The sequence below is a fragment of the Falco biarmicus genome, chromosome 13, assembly GCF_023638135.1.
Source record: "Falco biarmicus isolate bFalBia1 chromosome 13, bFalBia1.pri, whole genome shotgun sequence".
Taxonomy (NCBI): Eukaryota; Metazoa; Chordata; class Aves; order Falconiformes; family Falconidae; genus Falco; species Falco biarmicus.
The window spans coordinates 6006933-6029608 of NC_079300.1; the positions used below are offsets into that span (position 1 = coordinate 6006933).

The window sequence follows — 22676 nt, forward strand, 5'->3', positions numbered from 1 at the left end:
TGCAGCTGCTTTGGGGACAGACACCATCACGGCCACCCACCTTCCTGTGTGTCGCTGTCCCCTGGTAGCGGGGTGTCAGCGCAGCGCTCACCTGGCGGGGGGACCCTCGGTGGGAGACGCTCCCTGCTGGGGGGCTGTCACTGAGGGACCCTTGTTGAGAGATGCTCACTGAGGGACCCCCGATGAGATCCCCTCGCTGGGGGACAAGTCCCTGAGGGATCCTCGCCGGGAGATGGCCGCTGAGGGACCCCAGCGGGCGGCCCTTGCTGGCGGGCAGTCCCCAGGGCCGCCGGCTGCTGGCCGCCGCGCCTCAGGGAGCCTGACAGCTCCGCGCCCGCCCCGGCTCCTTCTCCCTTTCCGCCATGGCCGCTCTCCCCCCCCCCGCCGCCTCCCCGCCCAGCCGCCGCTCCGGGCCGCAGCCTCGGCGTCCGGCCCTCCCCAGCGCCACCGGGGCGCTCCCCGCCGCCCGCTCGGGCCCTAACGGCGGCGGAAGGACGAGCTAAGGCCGGGCACAAATAACACTTATTTCTTTTTTTCTTTTTCTTTTCCCTGTGGGTTTCATTCCCCCCCCCCCCCTCTCCGCCGGCGGGGGCCGGGCCGGGGGAGGGTTTCCCGGCGCTGAGGCGGCGGCGGGCGGGGGAGGGGCGGCCGCTCCCGCCGCTGCCCCAGACAGGGGGCGGGGCTGCGGCGGCGGCGGGCGGGGGAGGGGGCGGCGCGCGCCGCCGGCGGGTTCGTGGCCGCGCGCCGCCGCCGTCTCCGCGGCTGTCTCCGCCGCCGCCGCCGTCTCCGCAGTGAGGTCACGGGTGGGCGGTGCGTGCGCGGAGCCCGTTCCGCTCCCCGGGCTGCCGGAGCCCCCGCCGACGCCGGGTGAGGGGCCGGGGAAGTTGCCGGGGGGGGGAGGAATGGAGCTGAGCCGGGGGGAGGGGCGCGCCGTCCCCGGGGGGAGGGAGCGGCGGCGGCGGCGGCGGGGCTGAGGGAAGGGGGTGCGGGCGGGCGTAGCGCGGGGGCGGCGGGGAGGCGGCGGGCAGTGCGGGGGAGGGGGTGAGCCCTGCCCGGAGCGGTGCCGGCCGGGCTGAGGTGAGTCACGGCGCGGGAGGGAGGGAGGAGGGTGCGAGCGGCCGGGATGCGGCGTCCCGGGCCCTTCCGGGACGGGGCTTTGCAGGGCCGGGGGCCGGTTCCCGGGCGGAGGGGATGGCGAGCGGCCCCGGTGTGCGCCGAGCCCCCGTGCTGTCAGGCTGCGCACGCCGTGAGGGAGCCGCTCCGGTGCCGCCCCCCCGGCCTGCCCGCCGGCCGTGCGCGCCGCGCCGCGGGAGCTGCCGGCTGCTGCTGCCAGCTGCGCCCATCTGCCGGGGCCGGGGGGCGGCGGGCGCTGCCGGCCCTACCGGGGGGCGCCCTGCGCACCCCTCTCTCGTAATGCACGGGGTAATGGAGCACACCCCTCCCCCGGCACAGCCAGCTGTGTTTGGGGGTTGCTCCTGGCTGACCTCTTTCTCTTTTCACAGGTTTTCTGGAAAGACGTGACAGAACGCGGCGTTAGCGCGAGCCATGACTTTAGCCGGTGGCCTGGATCTTACCTCTGTTACTAATAACTTGGGGTGGGAAAATTCTGACACACACCAGTGACATCTGTGCAAAAGGTGACTCTCTAGGGATGTTTAGTGTGTGCCGGATCTGGATCAGCCTTTAATTTGGGGATTTATTTGTGAGCTGCCATAGTAACTCCCATGCTGGTGGTGAAATCATAAAGTTGGCAGCACAATAAAGCAAGCCCTTAAGATTGTGTTTGATCTCCAGGAACTGAAAGTGCTGAATAAAATTTTCATACACGTTTTGGATCAGTTGCATTAAGATCAGCATTCTTCAAACTGAGACCATTTTTCTATTTTAATATTTAAATAGAGACTTATTTGAAAAGAGGGTATATTTTTAAAGGAAAAAAATGATCAAGGATGGACACTCTTGAATCAGCACATCGGTTTTTTTTACTAAATCGTTGTACAAGACAACTGTATAAAATAGCGGGGAGCGTACGAAGAAAAGCCTTTTGTATACGTGTTGCAGTGGGGGTTTTGTATTAGAAAACTGAACAAATAACTATAAAAGAAAAATCTTTGTAACCTCTCTCCATTATTAATTTTGTGATTTCACATGCGAAATGGGTTACAGATTTTACTGTTGGAGGCTGAAGAAGTAACATTTTACTGAAAAGAGTGCAAAGCTTGGTAATCAAGAGCACTTGAAATTGTTGATTTTTTTTTTTGTATGAACAAGCAGGAAAATGCACGTTCAAGACTTTAATTAATTAAAGTTCTGGTGTTTAGCGATGGAAAGCCCACAAATAAACTTCTCTCTAGGTCTAGTTTCAGACCAGAAAAGGAGTGGGATGCAGGAGGATGGAAGTCCTCCATTAAAAAAAGCAATGACAGAAATGCATGTAAATAGCAAAGTACAAGTTGTAATAAATAAATTGCCAACAATAAAGAAGGAGAACTTGGATGAATATGATGAAACTACTGTGGAGGCTGATGGGGAAGCCACCAAGCTGAACAGTACTTCACTATCAGAGCCTTTGAATTTAAATCCAGGTTTGAAACACACGTTGGCACAGTTCCACCTAAGCAGCCAGAGCTCACTGGGTGGACCGGCAGCTTTTTCAGCTCGTTATTCCCAGGAAAGTATGTCACCCGCTGTCTTCTTGCCTCTTCCGTCGCCGCAAATACTTTCTGGTCCGCTGCTCATTCCTCCGGACAGCTCCACGGAACTCACCCAGACTATACTGGAGGGGGAGTCTATCTCTTGTTTTAAAGTTGGAGGAGAGAAAAGACTTTGCCTGCCACAAGTGTTGAATTCAGTTCTCCGAGACTTTTCGTTGCAGCAGATCAATACGGTGTGTGATGAACTGTATATATACTGCTCAAGGTGCACTTCTGACCAGCTTCATATTCTGAAGGTTTTGGGAATTCTTCCGTTTAATGCTCCATCCTGTGGGCTAATTACGCTGACTGATGCTCAGAGGCTATGCAATGCTTTACTGCGTCCTCGCACTTTCCCACAAAATGGCAGTTTTCTCCCTGGTAAGAACACTTTGGCCCAGCTGAAAGAGACTGGCAGTGCCTTTGAGGTAGAGCACGAATGCCTGGGCAAGTGCCAGGGGTTGTTTGCACCTCAGTTCTACCTTGCGCCGGATGACCCGTGTATCCAGTGTTTGGAGTGCTACGGGATGTTCTCACCCCAGACGTTTGTGATGCATTCACACAGATCCCCGGACAAGAGGACCTGCCACTGGGGATTTGAATCAGCCAAGTGGCACTGCTACCTGCATATTAACCAAAAATACTTAGGAACGTCGGAGGAGCGGGAACTGAAGCATCTCTTGGAGGAAATGAAGGAGAAATTTAGCGAGAAAAATCAGAAAAGAACTCGGTCTAAAGTAAGTTCACCTACCCTTGTAAAACTCCCAAATCTCTTTCTGCTCACACGTAAATACTTGTTTTGGAAGCGCACTGCTTGCCTTTTGTAAGTGGGAATGCTTGTCAAATCAAGCCTAAGTTAAATTTGTGGGAGAGCTTCGCCATGGAAATACATTTCTCATTAAAAGGTGCGGTAATTTCTTCCCTCTTTGGGCTGTAAGTTAACTTCATTTGAGCTGGTTTGGCTTTGTTGGTTCTTGTTCTGTAAATGCAGAGCTATTGTGAAAATTTTTGTTCTTATTTGACCTTTGAGTATGTTTTATGCAGTGTGTGTTGCAGCAGCTGAGCAAAGCAGAAAGGAGCTTGAAAATCAAGTATTACAAATTCTTCATGTGTTATTTTTACTCCCGCACACACAGGTGCGGTGTATGGCAGCCTGGCTTGCTAGCCACCCATCTCATGACTTGGCATGCAGGGTACTGGTGCATTGCTAAGTTGCAATTTAGAAGCCCAAAGTCTGCTTGTTCAGCAGTAGCTTTCTGTTTAAACCACTTAGTATAGAGAAAATACGCCAAAGAGAGGGGGTTTTAAGCAGCGCAAGAAATGAGCTGTGGGCCGGTATCTTGACAATGGTTAATAATAGACATCGTATTTTTTCCTAAAATAGTGCTGCAAGTCTGCACTGTGGTTCAAAAATACAGAGCTTATTTTCCCCTTAAAGACAAGCACCAGATAAATACTAAACACCATAGATGTTTCCGTTCATAGAAGGTGCAATTTTTGGGGTACAGTTTAAACTTAAGAGGTTTTTAGATGCTTCCTGCCCCATGACTATTTTTTTTTTTTTAGTGTATTTGGCATTTACATGTCTGTCTGATCGCTACTGGTTCAATTATATATGCATTTTGCCTGTTGGATGTTTTATGGTGGATTTCAATATAGCAGCAAGAGCAGTCCAGATGGTTGAGTCCAAAAAGGTGTGCTGTAAGTTGACAACTTTTGGCATAAACTTCTGAAAAGTCACTATTGCAGAAAGGCTTACTGTAGTAACAGGTATTCTTATAGTTTTGCCAGTCTACAGTAAGGGATTGTAGCAGAAAATTTCCACGAAAGTCTGCAATATGGCATGCTTCCATGTGCTGATTTAGTTGAAAATGTGGGTAGGTTCATAGCGAGGAGACTTTGCTTTTCATCTGATAAAGACATGGCAGTCTTTGTCCTTGCAATGCCAGTGTAGGTAATAAACGATAGTATGGTGAATGCATCATTGGAAATAGTCTTCTATATTCATACCTATAATACTGCTTCCCTTCTCATGGTAGCGTGTCCGTGAGATCTTTGTTTCATGTGTACAGATGAAAAAAACAGCTGAAATTAGCAGTAACAGTAATTTGGACTGAACCGGTGCAAATGAAATACAAAAACTTTCTGGAGTCTTCTGCAGACCTGTGTAGTTCTTTATAACAAAGCGGCATATGAAATCAGAATGAGAGAGAAACTGAAAACTTGAACAAAGAAAAAATGGTGGGGGAGGGTTCTTTATCCTTTTTTTGTCTCATGGATATTCATCTGGAAAGTACAAAAGATTTAACAGGGGAGTGTGGGAGCACAGCCTCTGTTTCCTTGTCCTTGGGCAGCTTGGGCTGCCTCAGTTATCTTTTCTTTCCCTCATATCTGTGGTGTGAGACAGGTATTTGGTACAATGTGCGGATGTTCCTTTTTCTTATGCTCCTAGGGAAGTGTGTGTGCAGGATGTTCCATTTGCTGTTCTGTCACCATCTTAGCACCTTTGCTGAGTCAGTCCTCAGAAGTGCTGACTCATCTTTGAGGTTATTGTGGAGGGCCCAGGAAGAACAGTTGCCCTTGGCTAGGTTTTTGTCCATCCAGTAATAATAAATTATTAATTAATTCCCATAGTCTTTGGAGCATCCTAGATCCTGTGCCTTGCCTTTCTCCTTAGCATTTCACCCTCAGTTTATTAACCTCACAGTGCAAATACGCTTCTGCTTTTAATGTTTTAAGAGCAGTGTACTCGCAAGGTTAATTCCTCTCTGGGTTTTTGTGCTAATAGGAAAGCTGTAAGCTGCGTATTTGATTGTCACCGAGTTTCTAATTTTCTGTTGAGTTCTAGACTGCAGTGTAATATCCACCTGCTCTTCATGGAACAGCTGCCGCTATGTCTCTGCTGATCTCTGCACTTTCAGATCCTCATCCCCTTTGACTTTGTGACAGTTTCTGATAATTGCTCTGCACTAAAACTCTGTCCTGCTACTCAGACAATTCCCAGAGTTCGTCATTGTGCGTAGGGAAAAGCTCGCATAGTGGAGAGTTAACATTTCTTCTGAGTGTTTTTGAGTGTTGTGATAAATCCCATCTCAGATAAAAGTAGTAGCTTCATGATTAAGCTGAAACTGCTACTTGCCTCCCCCCCCCCCCCCCTTTAAAGAACAGGATTGAAGAAAGCCCTTTCAAATAGTTTGGGTAGAAATCATTGAATTCCCCTTGAATATATAGTGTTCACAGAATTTCTTTAGAGCATCTAAACTAAACAGATTGTTAGGTAGTGAAATATACATGTATATATTGAAGTAGATGTTTTATTTCTATTTTATTAACCTGGATGATGAGGGAAGAATCATGTTAGAAAAAGACTTCATGTTTATTTGCAGTTACTTTTCATTTTCTTTCCTAAGTAAAAATTTGATTGCATGTTACGAAATTAATTTGCAAAATGCAGACTAAGCGTAGACAGTAAAGTCAGTTTCCATTTGAAATAGGTGGGAATGTTAAAATCTGACCTAAAAACTTGAAAATATAGATAACCTGATAGATAATTTCATATGAAAATATATAAACATGTTAAAATGTGAGTCCTAAAATATGGACAAGATGTGATTCAGAAATCCAAATAGGATTACTGTATATTAGCTGCAGTATAAGTAAAAGAATACATGTACATTATTTAAATTATTAGAATGATCTGAATAAGTCAAAAAAACTACAAGTGTCAGGATGAGGCTGTTTTTCTAGAGATTATTCACTGTATTTCAAATCTTTATTATTTAAAGGCTTGGTTATGAATTTACTGTTCTGGAGCTTAGCTTCCTTGTGCCCTCCCTCCTTTCTATCTATGTTGGAACTGATTTGAGGAACTGCAGGGGTGGAGTTAAATTTCAGTTTCATTGCTAGAGCTGAATTTAGTGGGCTGGAAGTTTCGACCAGAATATTGTAAATGGGATTTGGTATCTCTCATAGTCACGTGGCGTTTGATTCTGCAGACCTCGATACAGGCCACCTCTGTGTAACTGGGTGCTCTCTTGAGTGCCACAGATGAAGTTCTGTGGCAGTTTATTTCAGGGTATGTAAATATAAACTGTTCTGATAATGTATCATTGTGAAGATGTTAGAATGCTAGATGAAGCTTTCGGTACAGTAGAATTATTATTATTATATTTTTTTTAGCTTTATAGGCTTTTTTTTTTTTTTTTTTTCAAATTGAGCAACTTCCCAGAGGTGCTGGGTCTGGCTGGAATGGTGTTAACTTTCTTCATAGCAGCCTGTATGGTGCCGTGCTTTGGATTTGTAGCTAAAACAGTGCTGGTAGCACACCATGGTTCTGGGTGCTGCTGAGCAGCCCTTAGGCAGCGTCAGGGCTGTCTCTGTGTTGGACTTGGCCTCTGCAGCAAGTAGGCTGGGGGTGGGCAAGAGAGTGGCAGGGCCCAAAGAGATACTCCATAATGTCATGCTCAACGATAAAAACTGGGATGGAAAGAGAAGAAAGGGGCTTTTGGCATCCAAGGTGGATGCCATTTGGTGACTTGACTGGGCATCATTGTGCTTGTGGGAGGTGGTGAGCGATATCCTTTTCTTCACTTGTTTTTTTTTTTTTTCCCTCTTTCCTTCACCTATTGAACTGTCTTTATCTTGACCCAGGAGCTTTATTGCTTTTGTCCCCATCCTGCTAGGGCAGGGGGCGGTGAGGGGAGCGGCTGCGTGGGTGCTGGGCTGCTGTCAACCAACCACGCCTTACCCAAAAACCTGCTTCCCAAGGCTATTTTAATACCATCAAATTAAGTACCAATTTCTTAGCTATGAGTTTCATTTAAATATATGATGAGACACTTTTCACTTGAAATTAATAGTAACTTTGAAGTGGAGCATGAAGTATCCCCAGTAACTTTGACTAAAGAGTAATTCCAAAAAATATTTCTTGAGACTAAGGGAACCAGAATTGCTATCCAAATAACAGAATGCATAGAGGTTTTTAAAGATGGTATCTTCCAATGCACCGGAATTAATTTTGTTTGTTACTGCAAAGGGAACGGAGTTGTCATGTTAACTGCAGCAGCTTTCCCCACTTCTGTAATAAGAATTTGTGACAACCGGAGAAAGTTCTGTCTCTGGAACACCAGTTCCATTTTATTCATAGGTTTTGTTTTGTAATAAATTATCTGGCAGGTGCTTACTATGATGTGAATACTTCATTGCAAGAGGCTCCTACCACCTTTTGGGAATCCTAGTTTCTGCTTTCTGTTTCTCCCAAACATTTTTAGCATGCCTCTGGCAGAGTTCTGGAAACTCAACAGAGCTTTTGTGTAGGTTTGTAAAGAGATCTTCTTTTAATTTTGTTGCTACTTTGCCCATAATGGGAAATAGGAGATGGATGAAACTTCTGTATCTTGCGTCACTGTGCATCTCTGCCAAATACACTCCATTTTCCAGTACCCCAGTTTCTCTGGGGTGTGTGTGTATTAATGGTGTAAATGCCATTTTACTGAGGAGCATTTATGAAAATGTAAGTAACATGTACCCATCTTCCAGTTACCAGTTTGTTTTCTTTTCTTTAGGCAGATTCACAGCAGAGCCTGGAATTATCGCAGTGGTATCCAGTTATAAAGCAAGAAGCAGAAACTGATCCTCAACCACCCTCCTTTTTCCATCCCAGGTAACTGAGTTTCCTGCATAGAACTATAAGCACTGCATGTACAAGTATTTAAATACTTGTGGCTATTTAAAGGTAATTCAAGCTGAAAAAAGTGTACTTGCAACCTGAACTGTTAGGAGAACTTCAAGGGATCGCACAGGAATAGCTGAACCCTAACTTCTTACGTGTTTTTTAGTGTAGATACTAATGAACTGCTTATGAGTGGGTGTTGGTGCAGGACTCAAGCTGTGATCTGTGAGTGTTTTTCAGTAGGCAATACAACGGAAATGTAATTACAATTTCCCTTTTCAGAGTAGAAATGACAGAAAGTAATTTTTAATCTTTCTTATGATAAGCTGCATAGGGCCTGTTTACTGTGAGTGCAACTTAACTTCCTTTCCAAATAGACTGTTTGGTGTTTGAAGGCTTTCTTCCACACTGGAACAATGGCTACAGCTGAATTGTCTCTTGATTAGTGTCCTGGTTTTAAAAACCAAGTGCATTTTTTTTCTTAACGTAGTACACAGTTTGTCATCTGCATCAACAACGGAAACAGTTTTTCTTGACGAACCTCTTACCCTCATCCCCGTGTGGTTGTGCATTTACCATATAAGGGTGGAATCAGGCTCTTGGCTAGCAGCATGCATCAAAACAACACATATGCATCAAACTAGTTCCCACGCAAATGCGTGAATGGTGGAACTTCTGTGATGGTCCCTCAGTTTGCTCGTCCTAGCGGTGCCTGCCTTCAGAACTAGGAGAAAGGAAGGTGTCAAAGACAGCAATGTGAACCCCAGCGTCGTGCCACTGATTATCTTGGCACTGACATGAACACATTTGGCACTCTTTTCCCTCTGTAGTAGGCAAGAGCGGAGTGGCTAGGTTAGGGCAGTACACAGGGGTGCTCCCAGGAGCCCAGGAGCTGTGAAAATCCAGATAGCTTGCTTGATGTATGTGAGAAAGAAGGTCCAGCATTGGTCTCAGACATGCCCCAGCACTGTGGCTGCACAGCTGTGCTATTGAAGGAGCGATATACTCATTCCCACTACACTGATCACTTCCCCCGTCCTCCATTGCTACTATAAGGATTATGAAGATGCTAGAGAATCTGGAATCAGTGGCATTCTAATTTCACTCTTTGCATTGAAGTGAAGACTTCATATGATTTTCTGTATGATTTTTTTTTTTTCATCAGCCATGTTTGGAAAATCCTGTTGTTCAACAGCCTCAAAACCTTATCTAGATAATCTACTCAGTAAAGATTAAGTGGATTGTTAGGATTTCCTTTTGCATAGGAAAAATATAAAAAGTATGTGCTTCTTTTTCATTGAAGCTCTTATAGTTTGAAATCACATTAAATTAAACTTACTGCTCTCTACCAGTCATCATTTATTATGCCTTACCTTTCATTCTTAATTTTACTGTTCTACTATTTCAGTTACTACCTTTATATGTGTGATAAAGTGGTCGCCCCAAATGTATCTCTTGCATCACAATATAAGGATGTTGCAAAAACAACAGTCAAAGCTTCAGAAGTAATTAAGTCCTCACCTGGACAGTCAGAGAAGAAGCTTGGTAGTGGAAAGCACAAAAAAGCTGCCTCCTATCCAGAGCTTTCTCTTGAAGAACAAGAAAAAATTGACTTGAAAAGTGGCGTGGAGCAGCAGAAACGTTTAGGTGAGTAGTGAAAGCTACGCTGAAGAATTTCCATTTTTATACCATATAATTTTGGAAAGGTGAACACTAAGCAAATATTTTGTGATGTCACTTCAGTTTTCCAAAAATTTTTTTTACCGTTTTGTAATCTTCAGTTTTCTTTGAATTTTTTTATTCTGGAGATTTAATTTTCTGTGATTATTGTGCTGTGTTCTTCTTTTCTCTGTAGATCCACCTGTGTCAACTCGTTCTGCAAGAGGTGGAAAATCTGAACGTGTTTCTTCCAAAATCGCTAGAGACTCTAGCCATGTTGAAGTAGGCAGTGATGTGCGAACCTTGTCCCCCACGCTCATGAAAGACATCAGTTGTGAAGATGACAAGGGAAGGATCATGGAAGAAGTCATGAAAACCTACATCAAGCAGCAAGAAAAACTAAATACGATTTTGCGGAGGAAACAGCAGCTTCAAATGGTACAGTGCCAATCTGAGCGCGTTTCACTTGTGACATCAGAACACTGATGTTAACTTGATGGTTCTAGAATCAATGTCACAGATTTCATGCACTGGAAACACTGAAACACACAGATAATTTTCGCCCCAGCTTCAATTCAGACACCAAATCCTTAATATCCCTTATGCTCATTGGGTTTGAGTCCGCTAACAATCGGTGTCTCTTCAGTTTGCACCTGCTGTGTTCCAGCAGCTCCTTCATTTGTTTTATCCAAATGAAAACTACTTCTTTCACTTCAAAATGTTTTCCAAACATTTGAGTATTTTGTCATATGCAGTTTAAGTCCTCTCAAATTTGTCAGTTTTTGGGATTTTAGAGATGCAGACTTAAGTCCTGTAGGAGTGGTCTTATCACTGGCCTGTATAAAAAAGGATACTGCCTATTTCTATTTGATAAGCCCTTGTTTTTAGGGGGATTTTAGTAGTCTTTTTAATAGTGGATGATATTTATATCATAATTAATTTATTATATTAATATAATAATTATTAGAAGTGGGTGTTCCCTTGTGATTGATAATTTCTGTTTTATGAATTAAGATGAATAGTCTCTTTGCTTCCTACATTCATAGACCAGACTTTAATAGTTTAGTTTAGTTAAAGTTAAGCTCAGAATCTGTGAGCTCAGATGGGGCCCTAGAGCTGCTGCTTTTAAGTTGTTCTACTGTTGGAGGTAAAGCTTGTAGATAAGTTAAAAAACCCCTGAACAAACAAAAAAAACCCCCTTAAAAATACCAAAATGCCAGTGGAAAAAGAAATTGAACACGTTTATTCTGTTTTCTGATGATGCACTTCTACATTTTCAAAGTATATTTTAGTAAATCAGTGCTGCTGCTTTCTGAGGTTTGCTGCTGGAAGTTGTGAATCTAATCTGGAAGCTCTGTGTACTTGGAAGTATCAATAATTTTTTACAAATTAAATGCTTGCTGCAGAATTCCAGGCTGTCATTTATAAGTAGATAAATACCAGTAACGAACTGTTGTTATCAGTAGGTAAATGTGCTCATTTTGGCCTCATTGTTTCAAGATACATGTTTAAATTCAGGTTTTTGCTTTTCTGGTCTTAGAACTAAGGTGCATATGATGCTGGTTTTTCTTGACAGGAGGTGGAAATGTTAAGCAACTCTAAAGCTATGAAGGAACTGACGGAAGAGCAGCAGAATTTACAAAAAGAACTTGAATGTTTGCAGGCAGAGCATGCTCAAAGAATGGAAGAATTTTATTTTGAGCAGAGAGACTTGGAGAAGAAACTGGACCAAGTGATGAAGCAGAAATGTAGCTGTGACTCCAATTTAGAAAAAGACAAAGAAGCTGAATATGCAGCACAGGTGAGAAGGGAAAGTTCATTTCAAGCTAAACCATATTTAATGTATCAGGAAATTGTGAAGCTGTTGCTCAGCCACCTTAAAGTTTCATCTTCTCCATGTGTTCTGATACCATAGATGAACACCAGAATAGGTCACAGTGACATATTTATTTCCGTGTTCCTTGATTGGAACTGAGGTAGAATGCATCTTACAGAAACATAGGATGTTTTTGATGAAATACTAATCTTAAACATAAGGTTTGTTACATCCTCATGTAAAATAAATCATATTTTTAATGTATATAGGCTTGCCCATGTTGTAGAACTAAATGTTCTCATTTTAGTTACAGAAATAAGTTATTCCTCTTTTTATTCCTTTTATGTTAAAACAAAAAAACCCCAAATCTCTCAACCAGCGTTTTGTAAATTCAGTAGCATACCTTGATGCTCTATCTGTTCCTTGGTGGTAGAATCTTCTGCACTGTCTAATGAGCTCCCTTCTGTGCTCTATCAAAGCATTTGGTCCAAGAGTTCTCTTGGAAATGAAAATCATGTTTTTGTCTCTCGTTCCTGCGTCTTGGGTTCATATGACAAAACCTATGGAGATTTTTCTTGTCTCTTTCACTTCCCTTTTAACTTACACTATTGCTTCTTTATGTTGGAGGTTATTCATGTCATTCCCATGGGAAAGATACAGTTAATGCCAAAGGGAGCCTTGGAATGCAGCTTTTGAAAATCAGTTGCAGTTATGATTAAATGTATAGTGAATTAAATGTATGGTGATATATTTTGTACCGTGTCACAGAAAACTAGTCTTCACAGTTTTGGTTTTTTTAAGTGAAGAAAATCTAAAACTTCAGCTCAGTAAAGTTTTGTGATCGTTTGATCATAGCTGTCTACATTTCCTGCCCTTACTGTCTCAGACTAAGAAACAGGCAGTACTTGAGAGACAGGTTTTGGTATTTTTGGGGAGTAGGACAGAGACAAACATCGTAAATCCTTCTCATGAATCTAATGTCATGACATCCCACTCCACAGATTCCTAGCCTTTGCTGCCAGGAATAATCCTCTCTGACTAAGGCCTGATTTACTAAACATCTGGTACAAGCCCTATTACTGCAAGTAACAACATGTTCTAATTTATGAAGGTAATCGTGTATAGTGTGTTTTATGTGGCTTGTGTAGCTTACCTTCTTTAAAAGGTAAAAACCATAGATTGTTCCCCAAGGAGATTGGTTGATTGTTCCTTTTGAAGTTAGGCTTTGAAAACTAAATAGTTCCTTGCATGAAAGTTTACTCTGTTATTACCTGAATGGTAGAGCAATTCACAACATACAATTTGAACCTTTTTCTCCTCATTACATCTTAGAATAGATTTCGGACTCTGGGTTCCAAGCAGTTGTCAGAAGTACCCAAGTGAAACAGAGGTCCTGGCAACAGGTGCCTTCCCCAGGCTGTGTACACAGCATTTAAAAAGCCTTAATCCAATGTCTTCTTGAAGCAGTTACCCAGGCTGCCTTTTCTGGCTGAGAACTGTGGACTGGGAGGAACCCTCTTTGTACTACATGCAACAAAATTAATAATTTGGGATTTGCAGCTTGCTTAAATGTCTGTTCTTCTTTGTAGGCCTGTCGGAAGATGCACTAAGTGCCTTCTCCCCCTTTTTGACTTCTTTATTGAATTATCTAGTTTAATTGTTGCTTTACCCTGTCAGTCACAACAGGGCAGTATAACCAGTACTGGAACCTTTCCTTAGAGGTGGAAGTCAAAATCAACCAGAGACGTGCTTGTGCAGTACGTGCTGCAACATGCGGGCACTGGGCATATTGTACTGCAACAGTTTACTTCCAGTAGTGGAGTCAGAAGACTTGTGTTAATAGCCTATTGCTATCTAAAACCTGCTTAAATATTTCTGATTATACAAAGAACCATTTAAATATTTCCAGTTATGCAAGTGGAGATGAATGTCTCCTGAATGTGATGTTTCTCTAAAATGGGCACAGCAGTTCCTTGGCCCAGTACATTTTGCAGCAACTGGCGAACACCAGTGACGCTGCGTGCTCCTGCTCCTTTCATTCTCATCAGCTGTCTTCCTCATTTTCAGCGAGACTTATGTTTAGTGAAGATTTAGATCAGGTGGATATATATCATTACAAACACAGATGAGTTTTTTTAGATTCAGTGAGCTCTTTTTGTAAGAAAAAACCACCTTAAATCAATGGTAGAGAAGATTACTAATTTCCAGTTTCCTCCCTGTTTTAACTGCTGGTGGTAGCAATTTTACAGTAACTTTCTCACACTTGAAAAATTCATCGGACATTTCCAGATCTCACTGTAAACAAGTTTGGACAATGTAGCGGGTTTGAGTTTTACTCTACTCCGAAGATGAAAAAAAATACGTAATTTCTGTGTTTCAACACCAGTTTGGGTGGACTCATGTTTATATTTGAACACACACATAAATGCGCAGGTGGTTGTGTTCAAGGTTTTCTGGATGTCATTTTTGGTAATGCTGTTTCATTTACACTAAAAAGTATCAAAAAACAGTGTTGGTGGTTTTGTTCTAGAAATGCATTCAGGCTTTGAAATGGAGTAATATTTTGTCAGGTAAGTGAAATCGACTTGGGAAATGATAAAGTGCTCTTTATTCTGGGATTTGTGAAACATCTGATGCAGACATCGTCACGGTCTTCCTAACAGCTTATATGTATTACTGACATGGTCTAGTGTGACAGGTTGTACGACTACAATTTATATGTATTTGAATATTAGACTGTCCCATTTTTTTTTTGTTACAGTGTGATGTTTATGCAACTCTGTATATTGATGTCATTTGCTAATGGTGTAGTAGGTAACTGCATAATTCTTGGTAACAGTAGAAGACAAGCTGATGAATGCTGGTGAACTGAAATACTTTTATCTGATGCATAGGGTGGTCATCAGTGGCATCTTGAAGTGAATAGTTGACATTTACAAGTAAGTTTGCTATAATTTGCCTCTCTGTCTCTCCTCTCTGTTTTACAGCTGGCAGAATTGAGACAGAGATTGGATCACGCAGAGGCAGACAGACAAGAGCTTCAAGATGAACTGAGACAAGAACGAGAGGCAAGGGAAAAGTTAGAGATGATGATAAAGGAGTTGAAGCTACAGATCTTGAAATCTTCAAAAAATGGGAAAGGAAAATAGAGATTGGAAGAGGAAGCTGCATTCTTTAAACAGGGTGTTTTGGTTTTTAATGAATGGTGAGCAGTTTCTGTGTGGTGAGAAAAAGTATTGTCTGCAGGTTTCTGTTTCCCAGACAAATCCAGATGAAGATATACATATATATAAATAAATAGAGATAGATAGGTATACATTTTTAGATTTTCCTAACCAATGAAAATCTGCATTTATTTGTACTGGTGTTTTTCTCAAACAATGAAAAATACGAAACTCTTGATTTAGAGTGACCAGTTTCTGTCTATTTCTAATGCAGTCTTGAGGACTCTATACCTTTTAACATTGTCTGTTAAAATCTATGTGGCGATCTTTATTTTGCTATCAATTGCACATCCAGTTATAAAAGTACATTAAAAACATTCTGAATTCTTCAAGATAAAAAATAGTTCAGGTTTCAGTGAGAATTACGTGTTCTCGGACTGGGGAAAGTAAAGGCAGCTTTTCATCTGTAAGGTAATACTCAAAATTGCCACAATGATAGATGATTGATCATCAAAAGTGATTTACCAGCGTGAGTTTTTCCCATAATTTCATTGTGTGAAGTCAAGCTGATCTTTTCTGTATTTTCTATTTAACAACTCTTTATGAATCTAAAGAGTTTAGAGCCAGCATTTGCTTACCATGCTGGAAGAAGAAAGCATTAGGATTTTTTTTCAAATTAAAAGATTTAGAATTACAATGGAATCTTTGGAAGTTAAAAATTCATGTATTTTCTCTTGTTTTCTTCTGTATACTAGGTATGAAAGAAACATTAATAAAAGGCTGAAAGGTGGGGCGTTTCCTTCTAGAAAATGAGAAAGCTTGACTTAACTGGTTTTCAGATACTCATGCTTTCAAGAAAAACAATATTTATTCAAAAAAATGTATTCGTCTCTCTAGTACCCTAAGCCTCCACACTCTGAGCTTCTTGCCAACTTGTGGATTTTTCTTTCATTACATGGAACAGGCCTTAACTGACATGGCGATAATAGCTTAAAAAATAAAATTCTGAGATACGGCATTTTGAAAATTATTTTGGTAGTCTCTGTATTTGAATTGGCATGGTAACATTACCATGAATTAAGAAATACAGCATGTTTGTTAAGCTATAATATTTGAAAATGTGTAATTGTACAGAATTACTGTTTTATGTATATATAATGTTTGAGTACTTCGGAAGTCTGGTTCCTAGTGGATTAAACGCATGACTACACAGTTGGATGAAGAAATAACTTTTTTCGCACTCCTCTCCAAAAAGTTTGATACAGCTGACAGATACTAGCTGATTATATCAGTGACTAGGAATATTTTAGTAGTTCTAGTATTTCACTACATAATTTTAACCTGTACTTTAGCTTCTGTTTTTGAGGTACTTGGGTTTATTATTCTCTTAATAATCTAGTTAATTCTGGGTGAAACCACTAGTAAAAGGCTACGTTGATTTTCTCCACACACACACACACCCTGCCCCCCGAACTAGTAAAACTGAAAACTTTTGAGGTTTTTTTGTTTCTCTTTTAGTGATGTAACAGGATTGAGTATCACAGAGAAAGATAAAATTGCACATGTCTTTAAACTGAATGAGAAATGAGGTGGTAAATCAAATGTCATGGAGTCATAGGGTGATTCTTTTATAGCTGTGTACAATTTTGTTTATGGACTCTGTGTCATATTTATACTGAAGGCTAAAGCAGGTTAGTATAAAAATACCAATTTTCTTTGTCAGTGTTGATCAGAAAAGAAGACCCAGATCACATTTTTCCTTTCTTCGACTCCGTCTCCAAATTTTTGCTTTAAAAAAAATGAAAAGGCAAAAGCCCATCTTTGCAGCATGGTTTGGAAGGAGGGGTGCAGGCTGTAAATTACTCTGGTTGTTTATGCACCAAGTTGCTTTAAAAACACAATGAATGTTTTGTTGTAACAAGAACCAAAACCACAGCTATAGGAAGAGTACGTAAGAAAGCTGATAAAAGTGTGATTATTAGGGAATGGAGCTTGAAGTAGTCCAGCTTGATTGACAGAACCTACGTTGGATTAGCTAGATGGGCAAGTAGGAAAACACCGTCCTGGGAAACTGAAAAGTTTCATCCAGGTGTTATTAAGGGATCAAAAGATACCGTTTCTAGTTGCTTTTCAGTATCAGTGTTTTGAACCAGACTTCTTCGATTGTCAGTGTAGATAAGGCCGTACAGCCTCGTTTAATACAGCTGCAGTAACTAATTTACCACAGTATTTATAGCTTAGCCATTGAATGTATGGAATCCTCATGGGATTATTGTATTAGACTACCGTATATTCTGTTTCCATTCAGGTCTTGTCTACGTTATGTGACTTTGGCTCAAATTTCCCTTTTTGCCACCAGCTGACCTTCAGCAGTGGCAATTGCAGTGGAGTACTAGTATAGCCCGGGTTCCGGTGCCTCAACCAGCACTTCAACCAGCTCTCTACCAGCTGTTAACTGGTTTACGCTGTAGGCTATTAAAATGCTGATGGCCATAGTTTGTACTAATATTTTCACTCTTGCAAGAACTCAAGCAGCTATACGAAGTTTTAGCAATTCCAGCTGCAGATAAGGCCTCCTAATTGTTTTAAAACATCTGGCTGAAAACGCTAATGCGACATTTATTAAAAGTAGCTTTGTAAATATTCCATTTAGGTAATCTAAAGTTAGAATGCATTTTAAATTATTGTAATCCTCTTACAATTCTTAAATATTACTTTCAGGCTCTTTACTTAAACAGTTTTCATACGTGTAGACTTAATTTTATACTGATTTTAAGTAATAATGTATACATAAATGTGCCATAGATTTTGTGTGTTCACAGTCTTTGAAAGATAGTTTTTTAGTAAATTGTAAATAATACTGAACATTATTCTGAATATTGAACAGTATTCTGAAATACTGAATATTGTTCCAGAACAAATATATGTTGACTTGTTTTTCCACTACCTTACGCTAGTTACATTGAATGGTTTATTTTACAGCCTGATACAGGAGCTTGGAATGCACACTTAAGGGCCGTCACTTAAGTGCACACTTAATGGTAGAAACTGATTCTGTCATTAGGTCCTCGCTTTTAGTCATCGCATGCTCGTTTTATGTATTGTTATTTGTTCTGCCTTCAGTTAGTGCTTGCTGATCTTTCAGGCAGGAAGTCGTTTTCCCAGATAGTTGTGACATGAAGCCCATAGGAAAAAAATCCTAAAATTGGGCATAATGTTGGAAGTTGCATTATTAAACACCTAGACCAAGATCAAAGTTGCCTAGTGCACTCTCTGGAGCAAAGTAAGTGGGACTCAAGATGACTATCTAGTTTGCTCCTATACTTTTTTAAACTAGAACTTTCACATGCTTTGTGTACTTTAATCAACAAGAAAATACAAGAGCTTAGAGTAAAACTCTTGTAATTTAGGTGGTCTGAAAGCACCCTCATTTGCAGCATAGCCGTGTATCCCTAGACGAAAGAGATTTTTATCTAAATCTCCAAACTTAACGAAGTCTGTGTTTTAGTTACTGTAAAGCATATCATTTAGTTTGAGCATTTAGATAAATGTAGCTATGTTTCACATTCTTAAACTAATTTTATGCTATATTTAATATATTGATAGCTTAGGTGTAATATCAGTTGTATATAGTAAAGGCATAATGCAGTTAGTGAAGTAGGAAAAGTTGAGTGGGAGCATAAAGCTATTGGTGGCCTGAAAAAATAAGTCCTGGCCCATATTTTAGAAGTCACAATGTTTTATTCATACATTCTTGTTTTATATTGGGGGAGGGGATAGCTAGAATGTGTTATGAAATTTTTGGGAAACTTTCCTAGCATTAGTCGTGAAGTTGGCCTTGAAATGCTGTCATGGTCAGCTTCCTAGAATTCACTTGTTTGTAGAGTATATATTTTGATTGTCAGTAAAGATAACAACTTTGTATTTTTTCTGCACTTAATTTGTGTAATTAATCCACACAAGAGTTTTCTATAACATGGTGAAGTCGACAAAAGACATAATTACACCTACCTGTTAATCTGTGCTTGCAATATTTCAGTAATTTTATTTAAGCTGCCAATAGAAAGCAGCAGAAAGCTGCAAATTTAGATTTTATTTTTGCTCATTACATTTGTAGTGTGTGTATTCCATCAATTTTCATTACAGAAAACGTGTAGAATTTTCTATTTGTTGCATATTTCTATTTCAAAAAGAGAGCAATTTTTTAGCTTCCGCAAAAGCAGTTACTGCTTACAAATTGCACGACAATTTTGTAGTGTGTCTCCATTACTTAGAAAATTGTTTTTTTCAGGATTAGTGGTTCAGTTGGAAAACGCTTGAAAAATTAGTTTTAAGCACAGCAAACAAATGGTATAAAATTTTGCTATTTGAAAATTGATTAAATGTAACTATCAATTGATTTTTTTTTTCTCTGAAAATAGATACCTCACTTAAAGGAAAGCACAGCTGTACTGTATTTAAACTAATTCTAGGAAATAATAAAAGGTTGGTCTAAAATATTTCGTTGCCATGATGTTGCTTTCTGTGATGGACAAAATCTGTTTTTGTGTTTTCATACTCATCCTTGGAAGAATTCATCGATGTTGACATGCCAGTATAAATATCTGAAATTACAGAAAGTAGCTGCAGAACAGCAGAGTCTGTATTAGCTCAAGGCAACAGGTTGAATGACTATTCTGAAACCATAGTAGAAGCCTGTGAAAAACGATCAGTGCACTCAACAATTTTTAGTACCTTGCCAATGATGTACAGTCTTATTGTCAGAGTTGCTGTGGTTGCATTACATGACACACAAAAACTGTCCTCTACCTCACGTGAGATTTAACAGATATTTTATATGGTTTTAGTAAACAAGATGCATCTATCTGGTCACTTAGTTTACAAATTCTGAATTATATTTATTGAAACATGACATACTGTGCTCTTAGCTTATACCTCAATTGTATTTTGTGCTGTTATCCATTTTCATGCCTTGTAAATACCTGTATAGATTGTGGATTCGAAAACAAATAAAGAACTGTAATGTCAGAACACCTGTCTCTGTAATATTTTTGAATGCTGACTTCTAAACTTGACTTTTTGGAAGGTATTTTAACAACAGCGCTTTTCTAAGGAGGACAGAGTCTTGCTTGCTTTGATTACAGTAAATTAAAACCTGATTACACTGACACATATTAGCAGGACTCCCACTGCCTGCAGCGGGTCCCCGGTTTTCTAAAGGGTATTTTTAGCAAGATGTGCAAGATCAATAGCCCACCCTCACTATGAGCCCATTTGCTAAAGCTCTTACGGCTCCAGAAAGGCATTATTTACTCTTAAGGTTTCTATGTATTTGTTACAATTTTGGTGTTTATACATGTAAATACATCCACTTGTGTAGTTGGCATGTTCTCCGGTGCACACCTCCGTTGCTACTTGACTAGTCTAGCAATGTTTGAGTTGTTCACACCTCTCTTAAATAAATAGCTTAGTAATGAACAAGGTAAAACCTGCATGTTACCAGATAAAATGCTGAGGTTATATGAAGTTAAAATCAGAAATGAGAATTTTACTGTATTTCCTGAAAAAAATATGTACTGTTGATGGAAAACACACCCTACAGCACCTCTCAGGAGTTCTTGGGTTTTGTGAGTCATGATTACATTGGTTAACATTTTTGTCTACCATCAGGGAGCTTAAGTAGCAGAAAATTCAGAATTGGAGAGAGGAGGAGTCAAGGAGGAAAGAGGAACATGTTCTTGTAAGCTGCGTGGGAGTGGGTCTTCCCTTTAAGTTGGGCGCTTCTCCACTTAGAGCAGTAAGCTATGTTCTATCGGTCACTTAAAAAATAAACTATATTGTTGTAAAAAAATACAACTTTTACTAGAAACAATATTTTGGAGATCTGGGTGGTTTTATTCATACCGAGAGGTTTTTCGTGGTGGGTAGGCAGGTGTGGTGGCATACACAGATATTTTTCCTTCCCCTCGAGAGCGAAAATGCTTTGTCCTCGTTTTAAGGCGCTCGTCTTGCCTATAGGAAATGCTGATTGTGTTTCAGATAGTTGCAAATCCTTAACGCTACCATGTATTTGCCTGTATTTTACAGCTGAAGAGAAAAATGAACAGTATGGACCAAGGTGAAGGTGAAATTGGTGATATTTTGATGAGCTCAGCCTTTAGTGTGGAAGAAAACAACTAGCTGTGCCCCTTACAGCAGTTTATTCCTGCACCCCATGCTGGTTTTGTACTGGTGCATTTGCGAGCGAGGGAGAAGCAGTCGGGCTGAAAGCCCTGCAATGAAAAAGTTCAAGGTGAGTCACTTGTATGAGAAAAAAAACCACAGGGTGTTAATAGCTTGTGTAAGTATGACTAATTGCAACGCATGTCATTTGTCAGAGAAAATGACGCTGATCGAGGGGAACCTGCTTGAGTGACAGGGTAAAAAGGTTGATCTTTGAGCATTCACAGTATTGCTGAAATAAATGCACGTGTAGCGCTCACTTTTAAAGTGGCAGATTTTAAGAATATTGCCCTGGTGTGTCAGTTTATTTAGCATATAGCTGGGAAGTCCTCCTTTGTTTATTTTATTGATCCTGTGAATCATTGTTTGCTTGTAGCATATTAACTTATATTCACTTAAATACTGGTGGTGTTATTTATAACACTGACAAAATAGTACATGTTTCCTGTCTCTATCGATATTAATAAAATAATTCAAACAGTGCCCTGTGGGCCCTGTTGAGCAGTACTAGTTACTGGAGTGTAAAATTTACTTCTTGCCTGTTGAGCTGCTGCACATTCTTTGATAAATACATTTGTGAAGGAGAACATGGCAGCATGAGGAGCTTTTGTGGTTAAGGAAACCATACTGGAGGAACCAAGCTGTAGGAGACTGATTTACAGTAGGATGTGTCCACAGCCTGCAAATTAAAATCTCACAGCATTTTAAAAAAAACCTCTTTTTTGCCCCTTAGGATGTGCCCGCGGTATCACCATGGCAAATGCCTCTCATCTCAGCTTTGGGATATCAAGATTTTGCAAAATTTTCTGGTAATTTGAAGAAAAATGCTTTGAAGTATGTTAGATATCTAAGTATTAGCATGATTTAGAGAATATGTGTGGTATTGAAACTCCAAAGGACTGGTGACAGCACTGTTGGACAACTCAGGTTGGGATCAGTCACCCCGAAGTGGTTAAGCAGCCTTGTGCCCGGTTTGAATCAAAAAGCAGTATTAAGCTGTGTGCATTTATACTCGATACAAAAAGATCAAATTTTAATTTACAGAATGATTTAAATTTAGATGGATGAAATGCCACTCTGAAAAAACGCGAACTGTGTCAGCGAAGAGGAGAGGCAGGAACGTGTTCATTTGTCAGCCCGTCTCCTTCCAAACTCGGGGGGTGATGCGTGATCTGTCCAACATAATTGCATGGTACAGGAACAGGGATGGCACTAGTTTCACTCAAGAGATGACATCGTCCTGAACGATAAATCTCTTGAATAATATATCAGCAGGAATATTGTTTGAGGAGTAGATTAGGGAAGGAGTAACCAACATTATAAAACACATGTGAAAGCAGCTATTAAATTTCCATTTGTAAAAACTCCTCTTCAAAGATAATTTTCAGCTATTTACATAGTAGCTCCAGTATTCAGATGAAGCTTTGACAAACCAAAACTGTGGCCTCATG

At 40.6% G+C, this 22676-nt stretch overlaps 1 protein-coding gene across 1 annotated transcript; it reads left to right on the forward strand.

The window, feature by feature from the left end:
• Positions 1-700: 700 nt before the first annotated feature.
• SKIL (SKI like proto-oncogene) lies at positions 701-20034 on the forward strand. Its single transcript, XM_056358804.1, has 7 exons — positions 701-867; positions 1503-3430; positions 8258-8355; positions 9773-10011; positions 10220-10461; positions 11600-11824; positions 14827-20034. Exons 2-7 carry the CDS (start codon positions 2324-2326, stop codon positions 14986-14988), a joined length of 2073 nt encoding a protein of 690 aa, XP_056214779.1. The 5' UTR covers positions 701-867; positions 1503-2323; the 3' UTR covers positions 14989-20034.
• The last annotated feature ends 2642 nt before the right edge of the window (positions 20035-22676 follow it).